The sequence below is a fragment of the Carya illinoinensis genome, chromosome 5 (assembly GCF_018687715.1).
Source record: "Carya illinoinensis cultivar Pawnee chromosome 5, C.illinoinensisPawnee_v1, whole genome shotgun sequence".
In the NCBI taxonomy this organism is placed as follows: Eukaryota; Viridiplantae; Streptophyta; class Magnoliopsida; order Fagales; family Juglandaceae; genus Carya; species Carya illinoinensis.
In genome coordinates, this window is record NC_056756.1 from 45,395,499 (window position 1) to 45,420,405 (window position 24,907).

Sequence of the window (24,907 nt, forward strand, 5' to 3'; positions counted from 1 at the left end):
GGGATATTGGTGCAACGGAAATGAAAGGTACAGAAATAATGCAAGCAATGAAAACCGAAGTGAAAGTTACAGAAACAATGCAAGCAACGGAAGCTACGGAAATGGCAGCTACTATTAGTTATCCCAAATCAAGCCCAATATAACCGGATGCATAAATTCTAGGATTTAGATTTTGTATTTCAAATTTGAATGTATACAATTTTCCAATTGTATTATATATAGAAACACTTGTACACATATTAAATTTAATGAAAATAGAGGAGCCTTACATCTATTTCTTTCTCAACTTCTACCAACCGAGCCCAAGACATACAAGCAGGCCAAAAAAAGATCCCAAATGGCAGTAGGCCATGCAATCTGAGATTAATGTGCTCCATGCAAATTGGACTTGGAACCTTGTGCCTCTTTCACCCAACATGAACCTTGTCACAAGTAAATGGGTTTTCAAAGTAAAGGATGAGGTATCATTGTCCACTAACATTTATATTTTTTATTTAAAAATATAAACAATGATCCAAGAGTGATGAGAGTGCCACATTTTATATAGCAAAATGAGTGTATTTTGTAGCATTACTCTTATTGTAGATTGGTGTGTCAATACATTTATTATTGTTGCATTTCTAAGATTTTTCCTTCTTATGTGTATAAGTAGTTAAATTTGGACCCTTGAATTGTAGTGAAGATTCAGTAGGTTGATCAAGTGAAAGACTTGTGACTTGTAAGCTGCATCAAAGGCTTCTGACTTGTAAGCTGCATTAGAATAAATTCAAGTATTTGAGCCACAAGATGGTGACACGTGTTGACATCTGTAATGATGTATAAATATTTACTTATCAGATATAAACCTAATTCAATTCATTCATTCCGTTCGGTTTATTTTCGAGAAACTTCGAGAGAAAGCTTGAGAGAGGGAGAAATTATGGTTTGCTTAGGGTTTCACTCTGAGAGAGGGAGAAATTATGGTTTGCTTAGGGTTTCACTCTGAGAGAGAGAGAGAGAGAGAGAGAGAGAGAGAGAGAGAGAGAGAGAGAGAGAGAGAGAGAGAGAGAGAGAGAGAGAGAGAGAGAGAGAGAAGGGCTATGTAATCTAATTTTTTTTTTCAGGTTTTTCTGTGAAGGATATTGATAATTAATAAAGTTTTGAGGTCATTCCTGCCGTGGACGTAGACCATTAGGGTCGAACCACATAAATCGGTTGTGTTTTTTCTTTACTTTATACTTTCTTTGATTTCTTGTTCCTTTTTTTTTTCTTTTTTTTTTTTGTATCAATGTTTTATTCTTGCTATTTTATTGTTTTATTTTACAATCTAGTTTTTTGTTAAACTTGTTGGATTCTAAAGAGGTTTTCTGTATATATATTAAACTGTTTTTTAAGTTCTGTTTCAAAGAGGAAATAGATCAATTTTTCCAACACTTATTATATAGGTTTTGAGTGATATTGCTATCATTTTCAAGTGGTAATTTGTCTATCGAGGTAAGTAAGTTTAATTAATTTGGTATTTTTATTCAAAGTGCTTGAGCATTATATTTTTTATTTAGATATATTATGAAATTTTATTGTTCAAAAAAATTTAAATCTGAATTGCATAATAAATGTTAAAACATCTAAAGACAAATTAGTATGTCATGAAATGTGTGACTTGAGTCTAAAAGAAAATAATAGTTTCATAGTATATACTTTTACATAAGTTGTCATGTTATATTTATATATCATTATTATTTAAACTTAAAGTGAATTATGATATGGCTAAGTGATATGATATATGAGTTTTAGTATAATACAATACCATTACCAAATTACATTGGGGGAAAATAACAACACTGAGAATATGTAGACCATAAATGGAAGAGTAAAGGTGAATGATATCTACACTGAAAAACATTGACAAAGTGTAGGTCCCAAATGAATAACTGTTTATAGGAATGACAACACTGTTGTTTTATTAACGGGTTTTTTAATGTATGTATGTGTGTATATATATTTATATAAAATTATAATTTATATGTGGGCTGGGCTGGGGTGATGGGGTATTATGAGGGCTGGGCCCGCCTCTACTTGGTTCACAAATGTGGGGAGAGCATCCTGCCCCCACATCTGACCGTTGGGATAGCCCATGCTGCCAATTCGAAGCTGGTCGGTGGAGGCGAGCGGATGGGGTGCGGCACCCTTTCTACACACCCCTACCATTCACCAAGATTGAAAAGTGAACTAGAGAAATACAAGATATCATTTTGATCCAAGATGAAAAAGTACAAGTTTCTTGAAACTTATTTATTTTTTTAAGTGCAAAACCCTATTTATAAGTCACAATAATTATTTTCATCTACACAAGAATTTTACGAAGTTATTTTAGACCATGATCATGATGTATTAATCAGTCCTTTTCTTTTCGGTTAAGTGTTTTAAATAACAGCTTCTTGCTGAACCAATATTGGCATTTTCATTTGCTAAATCAATTTGTAGCATTTCGAACCATCCGCAAGGCCGCTATAAAACCATTTGGTTGTAACATAGCACTGAGGAAACGTACGTACGTGGAACACCTTGCCACTTGGTATGAACACTGTACAGTAAATCATTGGCTGCACCATATACCGCATGACTGCGAGAGAACGTAACGTGGAAAACCTCGCCACGTGGTCTTGCCACTTCAACTCGATCATGTGGCTTTCCCATGCCATGGCCTAACAACCATATAAAATAAATTGAGAAATATTATAATTAAGAAATCTCACACCACACACTTCCATCTAATTAATATATAATTTATTATTTTTATCATTTTATTTAAATATATATATTTAAATATTAAGATAAAATGATATAAATAACAAATCACATGTTAATTAGATAGACGGATGTATTACTGTAAGATTTTCATGTAGAATTTTTCAATCAAGTTACTTGACTTTCATAAATACATAAACGGATTGACTCAACGAATTAGCTTCCAAACAAGTGCAAGAAAAATTTTAGAGATCATGATCATGATCCTACAATACAAGTCATGCGACATTGAGAATTTGCTAAAAATATCAATTAAAAATATCCAACAGTCACTTTAGTCCCCAAAAAATGGTTGGATAATGAAAATTGCTACTATGTTGGTCTAGTTATACTGTTCACTTGGCCTCATTCACGTAATATTATCAAATGGTGCCACTTACGTACGTGGTTTATTAAAAAATTAAGAACGTATTCATAAAAGGGATAGAGAGGATTTAAGGACGTTTTTCTTGTATTTGTAGGTTCGGACGCCATTTTATCTTAAATATATATTTTTAATTTTTAATTTTTTAATCAGTCTCGAGAATATAATCACTCTTCTATCTACTATCATATTAATATGTACCGTTTGGCATGTGTCCGTAATTGGGAACAGGTTGGGACAATTGGCTAATTACGTAAGAAGAACTCTCAACATGCAGTCAGTCATGGCTGCATGCAGAAAATTAAGAAAAGTAATTTACTGCGTCTTTCAGAAACAGATAGAGCCACCTTTTTACTTTGTAACATATGCAGACTACGTACTGCGTTAAGCATGCATGAAGGTCAACAGTCAACATTATACGAACACGGGAAGCTGCCTGGTTAAATATATATAAAAGGGTTGAATAAGCCATCAAAGGAGACTATAAGATTAAGCTTTGACCCTTTTAATTTATTAATTAGTTCGATTTAATTATTTTAATCCAACCATGATCAGACATACATACAGCTTGGTTACTGATAAGTCAAAATATTCTCTTATTAATTTTATCTTATCGAGAAGTACTACAAATACAAATAAATTTTATAAAAATAAATTTATAAATTGATATAATTTATTAGATCTATTTTATAATAAAATTAACTTTATAATCTGATCAATTATCAAATTACTTCAATTTGTAGATTTATTTTATATATATATATATATTATCTATTTTCTTATGTTTTATATTCAATGAATTTAATATATTAATTTCTAAATGAAATCATGTACTTATAATTCGTTTAGAACTAAATGGCAGCTGTAAATTACTTCTAGAAGATGCCATTTGACTACAGAAATGATAACCTACTTTTTCTTATATATGTTGAGAGTACGTACCATGCACGTAATCTTTCCTTATGGTCATCCTCAATTGTGGCCCGTCTCATGGACGTGGAAAATTTGAACCAAAAAGTAATTAATGATTACGATAATTTATTCTTTGTTTAACGTGAAAGAAGCAAGAGGAAGTAAGTGGGGTACTCCAGAAAAAAAGTAAAAACATGGACAGATACAGGTTTAAGATTGATGAAGATCACGTACGTACGTGGAAATTTCTTTCATTTTTCCAATCAATTGAGTTACCATATTGTTTGAATATATTAAAGTTTAGAAAAAAAAATCAAAATTATACACAAAAAGAATTTCAGAAAATCTTGGAATATCTCTACATGATGCAGGACACCAAAATGCTGCGAAAAATCCATGCAGTTTCAGATGGATATTCTCGAGCGCAGTTTCTTCGTTTTAACGTAATTGCATGGTAAGGACTTTTCCCCGGAGCGTATGGTGGGGATCGACTTTTTCCATTAGCATATCCACGTGGGCGTTTTCAATTATGTTGAATGATACAAGTTGACACGGAAACGAAAGCGTTAAGTTTGATCATGAGGAATATACTTTTAGGTGGCGGCCACCTCTTTATTCACTCAACAGACTTGACTGGATTTTTTACATTTCAAAGTCCTGCACGTACAAGAAGCGGAACGAAACGTCGCCTATGCCGTTTCAGGTCCGATCAAAACAGGAACATAAATACGCGCTGTTTGGTTTTATTTTCATTTTTCAACAAGTAATATTAATCAATTTCAAAATTTTATTTACAGTTATTTTTTTATATTTTTTTATACGTTCTATTAATATAATTAGTTATATTATTTTTTTAATATAAAATAACTATTTTATCTAATCATATTAATAAAATATATAAAAAAACTACATAAAAATAATTATAGGTAACAAAATTCTAATTAATTTCGACCTACTTATTCCGACATTCTTCGATCTTCTTTCTTTTATATGTGTATATATATATATAAGGGTATATATTATTTTACATAAATAATAATTTAGGAACGCAACAAATTATTAAAAGATTGTCAAAACTGGCATTCTTAACTCATAAATGGGCATTGCTGGAGAACAAAAAAAAAAGTCTTAAACCATGGTCCCGACCACAAAGCCATCGGCAGCATGCATTGATTTAAGGCGCCTATACACATCCTATCTCGGCCACTATCTCTCTGTTCTCCCTCTCTCTTTCGATCAATCTTTGAATCACGGGTGATTGATCTTACTGCGTACGTTATCTCCCTTCTTAGGCAACAAGTTCAGCCCGCGGTGCGTCTACCGTATTCTTGGGGTTTTTTCAGCTTCCTTCTTCTTCTGCTGATATTTGTTGAGATCCCTTTGCATATATTCTCTATCTTTCATAGTATCTGATCATAGAAGTTACTTAATTACCATCAATCATAGAATTTCATTTTTTGTTTGGCTTCTAAAAACACTTTGTGTCAGAAAAGGAATTGATCTCACAACTAGAATACACTCTCTCTCGATCTAGATATCATGAAGGGTCAAAACCAGAAACCAATAAACTCAGTTTCCAAGCTCTTAAATTGCCAGTTACATCTCCATTATATACTCCTCTATTTCGTCCTCTTTGGTTGTGGTTTAACGTTTGGGGTCATACTCAGTTTCTACCTCAAAAGCGTTTCACTTAGTCTACAATTCGTCCATTTGTCGTTTTCTTCAAACTTACCGCCATCAATATTACCATCATCGCAATTGGTGGATCAGCCGAGTTTGACAGCAGGAACTTCGTCGACGGATCGCATAGGACTGAAAGAGTATCTGGAGCCGCCTAGTGTTATGCACGACATGGATGATGAGGAACTGCTTTGGCGAGCTTCAATGGTTCCTCGGATTCGAGAATATCCGTTTGATAGAGTTCCAAAGGTTGCGTTCATGTTCTTGACGAGGGGACCTGTTATTTTGGGTCCTCTGTGGGAGAAATTCTTCAAGGGGCATGAAGGGTTCTACACAATTTACGTGCACTCAAATCCGTCTTATAACGGATCATATCCTGAAAGTCCCGTATTTCAAGGCCGAAGAATTCCTAGCAAGGTTAGTTTCTTTCTTTTATTGTTTGTTTCCTATTTTATACCTATCTGATCGATCAATTTCCTATCTCTCTCGAATTTTAAGCATATCGGCTGTGAATATAATGGAAACAAAATTCAAACAGTTTTTCTTTGAATTTTTTTACCTTAGGAAGCTGAAAAAAAAAAAAAATAAAGAGTATGATTTTAAAGTTGAAATTAACTGGTGGAGAATTAACTGGTGGAGGTGCTATTTAGTATTTCTCAAAAGCATTGATGTATAAAAACATATCCCATCATACAATTGATCAAGTGTATAAAAGGAATGATGCATGCATGCATTATTTTAGTAAGAAAACCTGGGGTAGCTTAGATAGTTAAGAATTGGATTTGCTTCTTAATAGTCACTAATTCGAATTCCCTCATAACTATTAGAGATTTACTTGACCGTTAACTTTAAGACTCATTAGGATTAATAGAGGTACCCACAAGCTAATCCGGACATCCACGGGTATATAGGAAAAAAAAAAAACCTGCAACTTTAAAATTAGATGATTATACAATTAATTCTATTTCAAATAGAGGATAGTTACGTAAAACTAAAATTATTTTTAATGAATTGTATTAATTATATTGATTGGTTATAAAATGAGTCATAAAAGATTACAACAATACAACTTTGGCCTAGTAAACCACTCAGTGTCTAGTTAAAAGGTGGCTCTAAAGCTACCGTTATGAGCTCTTGCTACCTCCTCATCATGATATGATAGGAACAGCTAACAAACAGGCTCTATACCTCGTCATAATGCATAGAGTCTAATTCTCTAAATAAAAATTTTAAATTCAAAATATTTTACTCTTATTGTATAAAAAAATTATATGATAAGAATAAGATTGATGAGAGTGTAATTTGTAGAATTCTCTTTAGTTCTAATGATATATATTATATGTCATTTTATTTTTATCATGTTGAACTAATAATGTGATATTATTTATTTATTTATTTTTACAAAAATAAATAAATTTGAGAAATGATAAATGATATTAAATTAACTAAATATGATAGGGACAGAAATGTAAGCGTTGTGTTAATTAATTATAGAATGCTTATTTGGATAGTTCCTAGGCTGCTGCTAGCTAATGAATAACCAATGGCACTGCCAACAAAACAGAAGATCTCGTACAGATAAAACACGCACCAGATTTTAAGGCCCTGCAAGCGACGATGCAGTTCCATATATATATATATACATATTCACATGAAAAATAAAAATAATTTTTAATTATATATTCTATTATTTTTTAATATGATTGTACGATATTTACATATATTTTACGATAATATGTAAAATTATTCTTAAAATAGAATCAAATCAAATGGTTTCTTTTGATTTTTCGATTTGGCTCGGATATTTACCAGAACGCGGTAAAGAAAAGAGGGAAGGATTTTGAAACGGTCAAGTACTTTGTGGGCGAAAGTTGCTCATTTTGATACATTTCTTGAAGTTTTATATAGTAATGGCCAGAACAGGGGTTACCTTTTTAACCTTTTTTATATAGTGATGGCGAAAGTTAAACCCACGTGCGCATTAAGCACGATGTCTGTCAACATCCTTGATGGAATGGAACTGTTCATAAATATTGTTTACGGAGTGTATGGCCGTTTTGATAAGTTTGACCTTTTGGTATATCTGATAAATGATCACATGATATGATGAACTCATTCATCCGCTTAATTTGTGTATGACGTTGCAGGAAGTTCAATGGGGAAAAGTGAACATGATAGAGGCTGAGCGCCGGCTACTAGCCAACGCCCTTCTTGATATCTCAAACCAACGTTTCATACTTCTCTCGGAGTCATGCATTCCTCTCTTCAACTTCTCCACCGTTTACTCCTACCTTCTCAACTCCACCCAAAACTATATCATGGCTTATGATGATCCCAGCCTCGCTGGTCGAGGACGCTACATTCCTCGTATGAGACCCGAGATCACACTTCGGCAATGGAGAAAAGGGTCCCAATGGTTCGAGATGGACCGAGACCTAGCCACTGAAGTAGTCTCAGACCAAAAATATTTCTCAATTTTTCAGAAGCTTTGCCGCGGTACTTCATGTTATGCAGATGAACATTACTTGCCAACTTTTGTGAGCATCAAGTTTTGGGAGACGAATTCAAACAGGAGTTTGACTTGGGTAGACTGGTCAAAGGGTGGCCCCCATCCAGCTAAGTTTTATAGAACAGATGTGACAGTCGAGCGCTTGAAGATGTTGAGGAGCGGAAGCAAGTGCGAGTATAGAGGAAACACAACCAATATTTGCTTTCTGTTTGCCAGGAAATTTTTGCCTGGTACTCTGGACAGGCTCCTGAGGTTTGCTCCAAAGCTCATGCACTTCAACAATTAATAGGTTCAGAAATTACGAAACCATTCTTTATTCAACTGTAATGATTTTCTCTTAGCCCTCTCATCTTCCCCAGGGGCTATAAGCATTTTGGCTGGAATACATTATTATTATTATTATTTTTTTTTTTTTTTGGGGAGCAATTTGGGTGGAACAGTATCCTTTACATAGTCATAATTCTTGACTTGTACATTAAAAGAGAAATGATGATGGATTCTCACGGTTTCCAAAAACCAGTCTAAAAAATTATGGTAAATTTTAAAGAGCAAGATTTGAACATCTCTTATGAGTCGTTATTATTTCTTTGTTTAGGAATTATATCTCATGTATTAACATTATCTCTACCTATTCAAATTCTTCTATAAATTATAGTTATATGTAATAGATTTGAAAAATGATATTTGATGAATATAAATGTCACATTTTTTTTAAATAAATAAATATAAGATTCACCTGAAAAATATTATAAAATATCTTTTGAGTTATTTTATTTCCTTCTTTGATGACACCTTTGTCAAAGGATTCATCAATGCCTGTCAATCATGGTTTGCCTTGAATCCGTCTTTCGGGCATTGTCTCACTTATTTGAACTCATCAATTGAAAACCAATTTACCAATCAATACAGTAGCAAGAAAATCAACCCAAATGATAGTTCCCGTGCCCACACATACCACTTAGAAATTCAATGTCTTTCCGGCCACACGCTTAACGCACACCAATAGGATACTATTTTTGCCCACTCAACTAAGAAATTCGCGTGCAGTTGTACTCCGCCTCCTACCAGGACCTACCTCGGTCACCTCCTCTAAACCCCATATCAATTAGACAGTTTTTTGTTAAGATGGTATCCTGATTTTATTAGAAACAGAACACCTTAGTAACAATCCAACACATCTGACAATCCGACACCTGAGAATCAGTTTGGACAACTAATGCAGCTTAGTGCAGATTTGCAGGCCAACAAGCAATGCCGTAACCTCATCCATGGTATTAGTGCCCCAGCCATAATAGCGTCCAAAAAATTCAAGAATTAAGCTAGTCATACAATTCCTAATAGGGACCAAATCAGGAATGCCAGACATATCATCATCATATGATTAAACAGATTGAAGCTGACAACTTCCCAAAAACACAACGTCAACTTCAATAATCAAGCAGTGACGATGAAAGAGCTATTTCATGCAGCCAAAGCAATCGCAAACTCAGTATGAAATCATTACCAATAGCTTTAATTAGAAGCTTTAAAAAAAATAAATCAAAACGAAACCCATGATTTACAGTCTTCAATGGAGCCGGTAATAGTAGATTTATAGCATATTAACTCTTCCTCTATAACAAAAGAAAAACTCAGTCATGATTCGCTCCGCAGGCATCCTCGGACACTGAAGGTGAATCCGAAACAGAATCCAAGTTGTCGTCGCACGGCGACATCTCGACCCCACGTATCTCCTCGATCATCTTGACGACTTGGCTTATTTTGGGCCGTTGATCGGGGGAAGCAGCGGTACACGACATGGCAATTTGCAACAGCCCCACCATCTCCTCCTCGATGTCCTTGTACCTCATCAGCTCCAAATCGAAAACTTCAGCCGTCCATTCCTCTCTGACCACAGACTGGACCCACCTCGGAAGGTCAACGACCCCCCCTCCGTACCCTCCTCCTGGCCCACCGTTGTCCACCACGGAAGGGCACTTCCCGGTGAGCAGTTCCAGGAGAAGAACACCGAAAGAGTACACGTCGGATTTCTGCGTGAGTTTCCGAACATCCAACGATTCGGGAGCGCGGTAGCCGTTGGAACGTGGGGTTGCCACGGTGGGGGCGGCGAAGACAGAGAGCCCGAAGTCTGAAACTCGGGCGTTACCGGTTCTGTCCAGGAGGATGTTGGTGGACTTGACGTTGCCGTGGGTGAGCCTGAGGGACTTGCATGAGTTGTGAATAAAGGCTAGGCCTCGAGCCGCTCCGGCAGCGATCTTTAGCCTCGTGGTCCAGTCCAGTGGGGTTCGCCCAGGTCCTCTGTTACCTGTCGCCAATAATTTCGATGTAAAAAATATAATAACAACTTTATCATATAAATGTGACAGAACCCAGGCAAGATAAGAACAAAAAGCAAAAGCAGATAAAGACAAGAGAGTGCCGAGAAAAGTGAAATATAGACGCGACCATTCAAGGACAGGGAGCAGAGCACGGAATGTGCTGGTACAGTAATCCCAATTCCCAAACGCAATTAAGCTTTGTAATTTATGCGGTGGTGCATAACTTTTCCTTTGTGAAAAGTGTGAGTGGATCCCACAGTTGAGACCAAACCAAACTAACACACTCCAACCAACCCTGCATTTCTACCATTTCAGCCATTTAAAACACATACGGGACCTACAATTACCATCTCCTTGATTCACATGCCGCGCCACATGTGCATTACATGCTGGTCCCGAACTAACTTCACCCACCACGCCATCACCAACGGTTAGACAAATCAATGCTTGCTATGGAATCGGATGTTATTGATGGACAGTGTACTAAATTAGCCTGATGCTTGGTTGACCAGAACCGCTGGAAAACTGATGTCAAGCGAAAATGCCGGAACCGAATAGGCACATCATATACCTCAACTCTATCGAACCAATGCTCAACTATCCAATTTTTTTGTTTTAGGGAAATACAAGTCTCTAAACCATTATCCTTTTCTTCACTTTTTCTCGGGAACCAAACAGAAACTAACAAATAAATAAAAATCAAAGCAAAAATAATGACATTGCGAAATAGTAAAACATACCATGAAGAAGCCAAAACAAGCTACCATTAGGCATGTAATCATAGACCAGCAACTTCTCCTCTCTAGCGAAGTAGTAAGCCCTCAGACTAACAATATTGGGATGTCTCAGCCGTCCCAGCACCTCCATGTGCTGCTCAAACTCTCTCTTCCCTCCCACGCTTGCATCCTTCAGCCTCTTCACCGCCACCACATTTCCATCATCTAGCACCGCCTTGTACGCTGTCCCGAACCCACCTTTCCCCAACATCTCCGCTGAGGCACGAAGCAGGTCCTCCAGCTCGAACCGCTTCACACCCTCGAAGAACACCATTCGACCCCTGTCGAACCCGTTCTGTGCCGGATACGGGCTCGATGAGTAAACGATCTTCTCGCTCTCCAGGAGCTTCGACCTCTTGCCCTCCCGCATTTTGGTCGCATAGCTTCGCCAAAAGTAGCAGTAGAGGATGAGAGAGACTACAGCCAGGACAAACACATCGCCGAGGATTATGGCGATTAAAGCCACCGTACTTAATTTGGAGGTTCCAGAGTGGTGAATACTAGCCGATCTGGTCCGTGTGGCGCTTGAAGGGAGTGAACTCGGCGATGATGCCACTACAGTGGTGGGGTTAGTACCCGGCATTAACGGCGAGGCTATGGCTCCGTTGGATCCGGGTATCTTCGGGTTGGTCGTGACGCTCTTGCAGTTTTGCAATGGTGACCCACAGAGAGCGTGGTTTTGAGAAAAAACTGATTCTGGGAAACCCGAGAAGGATTTGGGTATTTCACCGGAGAGGTGATTACCTGAAACGTTTAAGTCCTGCAGATTAGGGAGGCTCAGACCGGAAATGGAACCTGAAAACTGGTTCTCCTCTAGCCGGAGAGTGAGAAGGTGGGTCAAACCGTTGACCTCCAACGGAACGTCGCCGGACAAGTTATTGTATGACAGATCGAGGCGGTAAAGCCGGAAAAGCGACGGAACGGACTGCGGGAAGCTGCCGGAAAAGTTATTGTAGGAAAGGAAGAGAAGCTTGAGACCGGTGATGTTGGAGAGGTCGGGAATGGGACCCGACAGGCGGTTTCGCTTGAGGCTTAGAACCCGGAGCCGAGTCAGGGCGGTTAGGGGATGAAAGGAACCACGGAGATCTAGGTTCTCCAGAACAAGCCTCGAGACACGGTCGTGGAGGCAGGAAACGCCGTACCAGTCGCATGGGCTAGAGGTGAAGTTCCAGGTGGCGAGCTTGTTGGCAGTGTCAGAGGCGGCTTTGAATGCCATTAGAGCTTTCCTATCTGAATCCATGTAAGCTTGCGAGTGAAAAAAAAGAAGAATGAGGAGGTACGCAGTGAAATGTAGAACACAGAGGGCGGGTTTCGCCATTGTCGTCCGCAACTCCAGCGACAGAGGTATGAACTGCTGAGAAGGGTTGGCTAGCTGGAGTGAGAATGAGAGATCGAGTGGGGTTAGAAAGTTGTAAACGGAGGGAGCGCTAGTGTTAAATGAGTAATTAATGGGAAGTTGAGGGCCTTAATGTTAATTAAAGAGGCTGCTATAATACTGTTGACTGACCGAGATTGATCGAACGGAGGAACTGAAAAGGCAGGAAACGTGCAGTGCCCTCACATATTTACTGTTAACTGGTGATGTCACCTGAATGACCATGATGCCCCCGAGTACGGAGCAGTTAGATCAACTGTTTTCTACTAGCACAATTAAATCAGGGCCGTCCAATATGTTGACCATCGATCAGTGGGGTTGGAAGTGAAATTTTTGATGAGTGGCGGATGAAGACAAAAGCGCTCCTCCGTCGCGACAAAGGACTGATTTGTCTGATGGTAGAAGATTGTTTCCGTACACATAGAACGATGTCCTGACACGCGTGCCCTACCATGTCATCTTTTTGTTTTGCCAAATATAAAACGACTCAAAGTCTGGTCGTCTCTACTCTTAAACAGCATAATTTGCTTTGGATTAGATGAAAGTAAATTGACTAAATTGCCGTCGGTGGTAGGTCCCCGTGTAGATAAAGTTGTGAAAAGTGGGAATGGGGGGGTTATTTTGGTAATTTGGAAGCAAAAGGAGTGCGATAACGAAGGTGCAGGAATAAAGTGCATCTTTTGTGTTCGTTTCTCGAAGTTCCAAATCAGGAGTAGCTTTTGCTTCTTTGGCTTTAGTTTTTGGTGATATGCATTTTGGAGAGTAGGAGTATATTTTCGTACTACTTTGGTGTTGGAATTATTGACTTCCATCTAAAACACCAATCACCCTTCAATCACATGCTCCATCAAAATCTCTAAGTCCGTCCTCACATTTATTTAGGGATAGAGTCCATCATCTCAGGGCATTTTTCCAACCTGTTGATCAATCTGTTGGCCATATCATTTTGGCAGTTCTCGATTGTAGTAGAAGATGGTGATCGAATATGCCTGTGTACTATATACTGAGTAGTCCACGATGACTAAAATGTAAGACATTAATGCTCTTGTTTGATGTTATTTTTTTTTTTCGTTTTATAGCAATGTAATCGGTCAAGTCACCTCGTGTGTACACAAAATAACAAATGGTTTAGTTCTTTCTTAGTATCAATTTGGAAGATATACGATTGTCAAGTTAAACAACAAGAGGAAAATGGAATAAGAGAGGGAAGAGGGGCTTTTTGGGCTTAGAGGCTACTCTCCTCAATGTTGGTCTCAAGGCCCATTTTCACACAACCTTCTTTTTTTTCAAACTCTTCCTAATTTCTCAAAAAGCCTTTGGTAATTGATATTTGGGGGAAAACATCACAAAAAATATATCAGTTGGTCTCGTCAATTTGCAAAGGCTCCTAGAAAGGAAAACAAGTAAACAAGTACCAACATCCATGGATTCTTGGATATATATACAATTGGCTCACATCTATAGGAAACGAACTCATTAGAGTTGCCCAGCAAAACGAGTCCAATGCATGAGAGTTACATTTTTGTTATTCTGATTAAATACAAAGCTTTGGTTTTTTTTTATAGAAAAATTGCATAGAGGTAAGTTAATGTAAATATCTTCTTCATAATAAAAATTAAATCACCTGATTTGATAAATATGAAAACCAAATCAGTTGATTTGATAATTAAAGGTACCATTGAAAATAGACACAATTGGCCCATATCTATGGCAAATCAAACTCAATAGAGTTGGTCAACATAACTAGTACAATGCACAAGGAGTTTTATACAAAGCTTCCCACCAACACTTGGAACTATATTCTGACATGTATGCCCTATCATTTATGTTTTTTCTAATAAACGAGTCAACTCCATTCGACTCTTCTATTTAACTTTAAACAATGTAGTTTGCCTTAAATTAGATTAAAAGTTTTTAATCGACTTAATTGTCATTTTAGTGGATCTGTCTACAAATAATAGGGGAAAATTCGGAATGATGACGGACTATGAACAAATGTTTCATGATCTATATATAAGCTATGAAAAGGGAACAGTAACGGATTATATACAAATATTTCGTAGTCTTTATTGTCTTGCTTAATTTTACACTCGAAAGAAAGAAAGAAATGATATGTTAATTGCTAGTTTTGTATCCATAGACTACCAACACATCATTATATAAGCTGTGGAAAGGATCCAAGGATTATGATTATGTAAGTCAAGACATTCAAAATCTCATCATGTAATGGATGAATACCCTACATTGAGATTTCAATTTCAAAGAAAATATCATTCTCTAGGAACATGCTATAGATTCAACCTGTAAGACATCCATTGTTGTGGAAGAATCAAATGAAAATTTTGTTTGAGGTGATCTTGATGGGGAGGACAAGAAAGGTTTGGATGGAATTTGCAAGTATTCAGAACTCCCTTCTAACATATCCACAACTTTGCCCATTGCTGGCCTGTTTGACGGGTCAGTTTGTATGCACCACAAACCCACAATTATCATCTTTTTTGTACTTTCACGATCATCTTCATTCATCTCTAAGCCCTGTAGGCTTAGTTCTTCATCTAGTTCAAGACGCTTGTAAACCCAATGAGGAAAGTATATTTCACTGGTACAATCAACCTCAGAATCTATATTCTTTCTACCTCCTACCATTTCCAAAACCATCATTCCATAACTATAAACATCAGCCTTGTGAGAGACCTCTCCAAAATCCAAAATTCCTACTAAATATTTTTGGAGCTATATATCCTGCAGTCCCTCTTGTGCCTAACATTGATATAATACTCTCTTCTCTTGAACATATCTTTGCAAGGCCAAAATCAAATATCTTTGGATTGTAGTTCTTGTCTAAAAGAATGTTGTGAGACTTTATATCAAAATGCAATATTCGTGCATTGCAACCTCTATGCAAGTACTCCAGTCCTCGAGCTATCCCAACTGCAATCTTGTACAATGTTTCCCAGTCCAATTGATAGTCATCCTTTGAAGAATATTTTTTGTATATAAACTTCTCAAGGGAGCCATTAGGCATAAACTCATATATGAGTGCTCGTTTAGAACCCTCAAAACAAAAGCCCATAAGTGTGACAATGTTGACATGGGAGGTCCTGCTAATGCTTGCAACCTTGTTAATAAATTCCTCTCCATTTGCTTTTGATTCTTTCAACACCTTCATTGCCACAAGACAGCCATCTTGTAGCTTGCCCTTGTAGACACCTCCATAGCCTCCTTTGCCTATTTTTTCTTTGAAAAATTTGGTTATTTTCTTGATATCTGAATAACTATATCTTCTTATAGCAAGAGGTCCAAAATTTCTTAGAAAGTCCTCGATATTTTGATGTGATACACTTTCCTTCTTCCAAAAATAAGGAAACTTTCTCCTCAAGCAGTAGATTATAACTACGGTCAGAATCCCAATTCCAATAAATAAAATGACTGCATTCAAATAACAAAAAACACGAGTTTATCATGTGATGCATAATTTGATTTCTGCATGAAAAAAGACATTACAAGATTTAGAAGACATGTTACCTAATGGTATCACCGATTTGAGTTTCTTTTCTGCGACAAGAGATGCAACAAATTGGTGTAAGTTTACAAAACAAAGATAAAGGTGAGTCAAAATATGACGCATGCTTAATTTGGAATTTTTTAGTAGGGTTAGTGACAAAGCAGCGATGAAATGACCTAATATTAAATATCTTCGCAAAAAAGTTGTAACTATTTTCCTAATTTAACCTTCCAATATTTTGAAATTATTGTAAAGGAGTGGGTGGTGACATGTAATTAACCGAAATAGCAAGGGCACTAGAAAATAAAATAACTTTAAATGAAAAAACAATATAGCAATAATTGTAAAAAAAAAAAAAAAAAAAAAAAATTATCCTAGGTTTTCAGGTTTTGCATATGATCAGAATATTTCTTCATCCAACAATCTTTGGAATTTCGCACGGCGCACTACTTGTCACTAGGTAACAAAATAAATATGCCATGCGTTTTGAAAGGAGTTTTAAAAAATGTAAAAGACTACTATGTTTCTTAAAATTAGAAAGAAAACGACCAGAATGTAAAAGAGTTTTGAAAAGTATTTAAAAAACTGACACGAGAGGGAGAGAGGCTCTTAATATTTAAAAGTAAAAGAGTTGTGTTGCTAAACCCTACTTACGAAGACCAAAGTGGTGTCATGCGCATTTGTACAATCGAAATGTTAGGCTCAATTAGAAGGTTTCCTAATTGAAATTTTTTCAACAAAGCAATGTCAGAAGCAACTCAACTCGTGTATCTGATGTAAATAATTTCATAGGAACAAAATTACAGCTATGCTATTCATTCCTCCTTATGCCAAATAGTTTTTTTTTTTTTTATTACTTTGACAGACGTGGTACCTTTGACACATTGAACACTACCGTTGCGATCCTGACAATTACCACCTCCTCGATGGCACTTCCGACAATTATCAAACCCAGCTGACCAAACCACATGAAGTACGATCTTAAAGGGTTTTAACCAGTCATCATCGAATCTTCGGAGCGGAATAATTGAACAATTAGAAGCATCCGGAAGCCTTTCCCGTGAAAGACTATACCAGATTTCATACTCATTATTGCAGCTAAGATTTTTAAAACTTGCTAGTAGAAGAGAAATATTATTGGCTTTGCGGTTGCGTTCGCATATATACAGGAACTGATTTAGTTTGGGGAATTCGAGGTAGGATGGAAAGCTGGGAAGATTCGAATTGTTTAGAGATTTGCATTTGCCGGGAAGCAGTTGGCCCTTGATACCTATGACGTCTGGCCACGAGAAGTTTACAACTTCATATGATCTTTCACTGCCCGCAAGTTGGATCTTCGGTGTATTTGTTTCGCAATCTTTTATGAATAAGCCGCAAACTGGGTTTTCAGTATTGGAGAATGGGAAGTGGAGCTTGCCCAGAATTCCACAATCAAACTCCTTCGTACATTCTTTATCTTCATCTTTAGCCGAGCAAAGCAGCACGAGGTACGAGAGGAGAAAGAAAACAGACGACTTGGAGACAGACGCCATCCCAAATTGATCCCCAATCCACCAGCAACAACCACCCAAAATTCCCAAAATTGCTTTAACACGGTGGTTGACCTCAAATTAGAAATGGAAGAAGAACACTAGTAAAAGCAGGCCGAGATTTAAAGCAAGGATGCATGGGTACCCAAGCATGTGAAACAATACCACCACAGGTCCACATCCAAAGACTCCACGAAGGTGCTAGAAATTCCTATACATCTTCCCCCATTGACCCGCACTACAAAGACTTGACTCCGTTACTCAGCAAAACCCCTCAACTCCCATACGTTTTTGTGCAAGTCTTTGAGCTAGTAATTTCAATCTTCCACACATGCTAATATGCTATTGATGAAAACCAACCAAATTAAAGAAATCTCGCGAGCCACGTCTTAATTGGCTCTGTAGTACTTTTCTCTGAAGTCCCCCATAAACTTTTATTAAGCTTGTGGACCATATATTGGGGTATCACATTGTTTGTTTCATTATCAGAAAGACGCGTTATACAATTATTGCCTCAAGACGCGTTATAAAATTATTGCCTCTATGCTCTGATCTTCTTCTTCTTCCACGAGAAAGGAAAGAGAGAGAGAGGGGAGGAGAAGACTGGGAGGAATTAGGTTTAACTTAACTCCACACTCAAAACGATTAAGTTTCATCGTCTGTTTTTTTTTTTTTTTTAAAATTTGATATCCATCTAAAACAATGAAATTTTGTTGTTTGTTTTAAAAAATTAAATTTATTACCAAAACAACGTCGTTTTGATAATGAATTTAATTTTTATATATATAGAGGACTACTAGAAATACAAATAGATCCAATTTAATAATTAACTTTTATTTTATTAGCCTGAACAATCCTGTTTAACTCGTTTAATTTGTTTAATATAAAGAGTTGCATTAATCCGTATATTTTTTTCTTAAATTATATGAAATGCACTTGCTAAAAAAAAAAAAAAAAAAAAAAAACAAGCGAACTCCTTCCCTAGAGTTTCTACAATTCCGAAATTAGTCAACTTTATTCTTATACAATCGGAGGCATTAAAAAGAAAGAAAAATGATATACATATAACCGGCCTTTTACAATCCAATAATATCATTTTATAAAAATCTCTTCAATTCAAAAAATATATATGGAGGTTGCTTCAAGATTCAAGATGAGAATACTTTACTTCATCGGCTGCTCAAGGTTAAGTATTTTCCTTCATCGAATTTTCAAACAGTTGGTTTGGATAGATCTCCTTCTTATTCTTGGAGAGGGATTGGGGAGGCTAGGAAGTGGGTTTTGGATGGATGCAGGTGGTGAATTGGAGATGGAAATTCTATTAGTTTTTGTTAGTGTTTGGCTTGATAAATGGATTCCAGGGCATAATTCTTTGGTAAAGGAAGGGGCTGCGATAAGAGAAGGAACTACATGAGATTGTGTGAATACTTTGTTTTCTGAAAAATCTAGATCATGGGATATGGAAAAACTTAGAGCCCTATTTAATCCAAGCACAATACAGGATATTCTGAAAATGCCTTTTGGAGTTGTGAATAGTGGGGATAAAAGGGTTTGGAAATTTGAAAGAAGTGGTTTATTTAGTGTCTGAAGCTGTTATCGTTTTATCATGAATAAGCAAGGTCCTCATGAATCTGAATCATCAAATGCTAGCACCCACAGAAGTATTTGGAAACATTGTGGAAGATGCCGGTTCCTAATAAGATTAAAATATTTGCTTGCCATGCTTGTAAAGATGGATTGCCTTCTAAGACAAATTTGCTATTAAAACATGTTTCTATTGATGGGATTTGTAGCTTTTGTAAAGAAGAAGAAGAAGGGACTTATCATGCATTGGTGGGCTGTAAGTTATTGGCAACAACTTGGCTGAGAGTCTTACCTAGATTGGATATTGGAGCCTCTTCTACTGTTATTGATATGGTTCTTAAGCTTTGTATGGCAAAATTGTGGGATAATTTATCTATCTTCTTCAATGTGGCTTGGGGTTTTTGGTATAGGAGAAATAAATTTTTTCATGATCAAATTGTTATTTCTCCTCACAATGCAGCTGAACATGCTTTATCCTTGATGAAGAATTATAAAGATGTGTATAAAAAGCATAGGCGGCAAGCAAGACTTCTATCAATGGAAGGTACCTCAAGCAGATTTTCTGAAGCTGAATGTGGATGGATCTCTATGTGTAGAAGCTGGAAACGCAAGAGCTGGAGCCATATTGCGAGATAGTACTGGCAGAATGTTGATGACAGCTTCTATTCCAGAACCGGATGTTGAATAGAAGCTGTTGAGCATATTGAGTTATTAGCTATTTTTCGTGGACTGCAACTATGTGCAGGTATGGGGATTCATCATATCCAAGTGAAAAGTGATTGTCTCATGGTGATTGAAGCATTGAACCAAGATAGTATGTCAAATTCAATGTATGGTGGTCTTTATCATGAAATTAAACAGTTGTCTTATTTATTTGGGGAATGTTTGTTTGCACATGTTTATAGGGAAGCTAAGATGGCTGCTCATTCCTTAGCTAGTTATGGTAGACAGGTTGATAATGGTAGACAGGTTGATAGTATCACCACGTGGTGGGATTGTATTCAGGACTTTTTATCTCAAACCTTATGGTTTGATTTATGTCTGTAATTTTCTCTTTGGTATAATGAAATTTGAAGTTTGAATATCAAAATATATATATATATATATATAAGGAGATAAACATAGAATGAAAGATGACCACTCCCAATTACTCTATTACTCATGTGCATTGATCATATCACAACTTTTATTACGGTGGTACCTTAAATAACAGACTTGTTCATGGTACCTTAAATAAATTGCCTTTCTAAATTCTATGGAGGACCTTTTGCCTCGAAAATATGGAGTAGAAAATGCCAAGGTCGGGACTGACGAGATCTGCCATGTGCCATGCACGGATGAAAATTCGAAGCAATTTTAGGACTTGACTTACCTTCAGCCTTCAACAAAGGAATAAAGAAAATTGACACCAGCAACTATTTTTTTTTTTTATAATTTGTATACAATTTTATTTTAAATAAAAATTATTTTTAGAAAATAACTTAGAAATAAAATATTAATTTATAAAAATATCTTCAATTTAAAACATAATTGTAAAAAAATTAAAAATGATGCATATATCATTTATCTTTGATAAATTACATGGCAAAGAAAACAAAATTATAGATCAAGAAATGACTCCAACCAGTAGAATCAGTCTCTTGTATTTTGGTGTTGTGGGATAATAATGATTTAAAATAAAATAATATTAGATACAATCATAAAATGTGCGAATTCTACAAAATCCTTTTTAAAAAAAAATGTAATCTATCATCAAAAAGTTAATTTTTTCACATGAATCCCATATGTACTTAATTTTTTCAAAAAGATAAAGCGATTCTTACACATTCCACAACTGCAATAGCAACTCGTTGCCTATGCTTATGAGAGACGATGAGAGGTTAGTCAGAGACGAGATGAATGAATATCTAAACTCTAAAAACTCTTCGGCATGGCAAGTCCTTTATGCTTATGGTGAATTCAAACAAAGGTTTCTTCCTCCATAGATAGAAAGAAATAAGAATGAAATAACATTAGGAAAACAAACAAAAGCAGATGTTGGCTGGGGGGTAGAAGGGAGAAGTCGAACTCCTCCTTCCACCTTTGGTATTTTGACATGGACTTTTTATGAGCGCGGGTCCCTCACAAGTCATGTTTATATCTATTAACTGTACCTTCTAATACCAGAGTTCCTTTGTAAAGTTTGCAAAAATACAACCTGCACTTGGAAGTAAAACAATGACTTAACATTCCAAAAGTCTGCTTAGGCTTGGAAGCCACGAGTGTGCAAAATCAACTCTTTAAGAGCGGCTCGGACACTCCAAGCCACCCATCCTGCCGATCCCAGGATACATGGTAGAGACCAGCACTGTGTAGTCTGCTAGGCTTAAGTGACTTAAGCATCCAGCTACAAGTCTACAACCATCGCATTCAGCGCCTTAATTTTAATTTCCAGAGGGACACCCCAAACTCCAAACTCAGTCCAGTTGCTCCTCAACCTTCTATTACTTGAATGCTAAAACTATCTTACTATTCCCAGATTTGACATATACATTTGATCAACATCATAGCAAGATTCAAACAATTGCTGGCCTACGAAATTGGAGAAATAAAAAAAATATATGAATTAAAAGGTAAAGAATAGGGTAAAACAATGTAGGAGCTACGCCACTTTAACACCACTAGGGTGTTTTCCTTCCATTGCATCCTTCTTATTACGACAATCTGCACAAAGGAAAGGGCCTTGCCAGGGTTTTGTGCTGGTGGAGAAGATGGCACCAGCATGGATGAGATGCCCTCACTTGGAGCAAGGTCAACTTGACATACTGCAGAGACGAAAAGGCCAGATGTCCACTGGCCTCTGGACTCATCATCTCCCAGTTTGAAAAAACATATGACAATAATTTCTCGTGTGACCCAGTAATAAAAGATAAAAATCTCATAAGATGAGTTCATATTATTAGAAACTAAGAATACAACTATAAAGCACCCAACTGAAAAGCAAACAAATTAAAGACTACTACAGGGAAGCAAACAAGAACACCAGTTTCCCATAATAAGCATATTCTAACATGGAGAGGTAAACTACATCAGGCACTGAACTCAAACTACAAAGTCAAGCTAAAATTCAAGACATAAAACTAAAAGTTCCCACATGCATACAAGTCCCTACCTGGGATCATTTTGGGAGGGCTGGAGAAGATCATGCAAGTTTTAATTAGTAACTACCATGCAAAATAGATCGATTTGGTTACTCAAGCTCATCTCAATTTTGACCTACCAAAATAATGTGCTAGACGCAGAGCATGTGCACCATTCCACAGACAAGACTATAAAACCCAATTAGATCAAAAGTAAATTTTTAAATACATATCAGCAGTTTGGCTATACTTTTGAATACAAAAGTTTCTCTGGGCGTATTTTTCTTCTCAAGTACACCTTTAATTCAAATTTAGGGTGCAATTTTATGAGAAGTAGGTTTGGTTCGTCATCAATCCCTGACTCATATTAACTTTGCTGTTTATTAAACTTCTAACCTTGGACCAAACAGTAATTAGAATTTGGGTCAGACGGTCATGATGACATAGTCCCCAAGTTCACAACAAGCAAGAATGGTCGGAGCAACAACATCCCAACCTTGGAACTGGATGTTTTATGAAAAGTTTGATTTCTTTTTAAGTATTCAAAACTAGGTGAATCTTATATTTTGAATTCAACATAACAGGAACGCAGGTAATTAACTAGTAGATGAATTAATAGGAAATGCAATTTAGGTCTTTAAGCATCATATTCGCTAAGATAATGTAGTTGAGGGTACAATATCATGTAAAGCAATTGTTGGTAGAGATAAAAATGAAACAAGCTAACTAGCATATATCCTGTAGAGCATCATGATCTCATGGGTCGAGGACCAAGGGAAACATTAAATCAACGTTCAAATCACATTCAGATACAGAAATTGCTAACTGGAATTCCGATGCTGTTCATGTGTGCTCCTTAAATCACTAATACTAGACGAATTTAAAAATTCTTGAAGTCTCTCCTAAAAAAGTTCTCTACCACAACCATGCTCCAAAGGTTATTAAGGCTTATATCAATAGAAATTGGGTTAATCATGCGATGACCTGAACCTCATAAATAACAAGGGTTTGGGGACTAGAGGAAAGGAAGAGTGCACCCCACCCTCTGTGAAAGCAAAATCCAATTTTAGGATTCAGATACAGGTTCCAGCCAAGTGAAAAATACCATTTGAAGAGGTGAAATTCAATACAAAAGCACAAGCAGAAAAGTTATTTGACAGCACAGAGAAAATCAGAGTGAAATTTTTTAGGAACTTCTACGGCAGCAACAATGCAGCAATAAGCAGAGGTCATGACCTAAACAAATTTTAAAAATGACACCTGCTTAACTGCAAAAACTCATTTCTACTCATTGTATGAATACAAAACAAAATTTACAGTCCACTAAAGAATCAAGTCCACAAAACCTGAGCATTGTCCACATATACACTCCAAGAGCGTTGTCAATAAAGTTAGCAATGCAGTAAGCAATACTATTTCCTCATCAAGGATATATGTAACTTAACAGCTCAAGTATCACTGTCACCAGAAAGAGAGAATAGAATCAAAGATCTGTCTTTCCCTGTCCATCATTCTACATCCTATTCTTTTTCATTTAAGATATTAAAGTGTTCCATATCAAAAAAAGAAATTAGATTGTTGCACATAGATGTCTTCTTTTTCAGACAAAAGCCTACATCTGCCCATTATGGCTACATAGACTTGCCCATTATAGCCATGTAAATCTAAACAAGAGAGAAGCTGCAATAGATGGACTAGAAAACAGATACCAGCAAGCAGTGCACCATTGTAAGCTTAATAGTTCATTAAAACATCACAACTTTATGAAAAATACTGACCTTTTAGCAAGCATTGTTGAGCCTTCCTCAAACAATTCTTCCACTATACAGACAGCTGATAGCTTCTTTGATAGTTTATTAACATAACTACCTAACCTCTTCCTGAAAAATAGAGATTTTAGCTTGTTCTGCTTTTTAGGAGGACTCGATGGCTGAATTATCAGGAGGAATTATGACAACTACGTAAGTTGTATTATCCTTTAAGCCCCTTGTTCTCAAGGCTTCCTAAAACAGATTCCATCAAATATAATATATATATGGATAAGCATTAGATTGGCATAAGTATAATATTAACCCTCGTTTGTGCTAAAATACAGTCCAGAAGGACATGGTAATTCAAGCAAAACTTGCCAAAAGATACAGCACAGTGAAGAATTTAATCACCTTCACAACTTGCCTAGCAGCAAGTTCGGTAGGCAACCCGCGACAATTTTTTGCAGCCATTTCCGAAGATAGGGCATCCCAGATGCCATCGATGCAATTATAAGCCTCCTGCCTGCATTTGAGAGCTTTTATACAAAATAAGAATATTAGGATTCATGCCGAGGACAGAAATGATGCATATACAAAATTTTTTTGATAACCAGTAACTTCATTAAAAACACCAATACATCAAATGTTATCAAACCATAAAGAATGGTGAACAAAAGAAGGAATCTGATCCCACCAAA

The 24,907-nt window shown here is 36.5% G+C and overlaps 2 protein-coding genes and 1 pseudogene across 2 annotated transcripts; 1 reads left to right on the top strand and 2 right to left on the bottom strand.

The window, feature by feature from the left end:
* The first annotated feature begins 5,149 nt into the window (after nt 1-5,149).
* LOC122309157 (glycosyltransferase BC10-like) lies at nt 5,150-8,829 on the top strand. The gene is made up of 2 exons (XM_043122524.1): nt 5,150-6,160; nt 7,891-8,829. Exons 1-2 carry the CDS (start codon nt 5,603-5,605, stop codon nt 8,536-8,538), a joined length of 1,206 nt encoding a protein of 401 aa, XP_042978458.1. The 5' UTR covers nt 5,150-5,602; the 3' UTR covers nt 8,539-8,829.
* A 909-nt stretch (nt 8,830-9,738) lies between these two features.
* Nucleotides 9,739-12,806, bottom strand: LOC122311007 (probable leucine-rich repeat receptor-like protein kinase At1g68400). Its single transcript, XM_043125340.1, has 2 exons — nt 11,311-12,806; nt 9,739-10,557 (listed from the first exon to the last, which is right to left on the bottom strand). The coding sequence occupies exons 1-2, from the start codon at nt 12,662-12,664 to the stop codon at nt 9,884-9,886; spliced, it is 2,028 nt and encodes a 675-aa protein (XP_042981274.1). The 5' UTR covers nt 12,665-12,806; the 3' UTR covers nt 9,739-9,883.
* Nucleotides 12,807-14,874: 2,068 nt separating this feature from the next.
* Nucleotides 14,875-18,177, bottom strand: LOC122309407 (annotated as a pseudogene).
* Between the last annotated feature and the right edge of the window lie 6,730 nt (nt 18,178-24,907).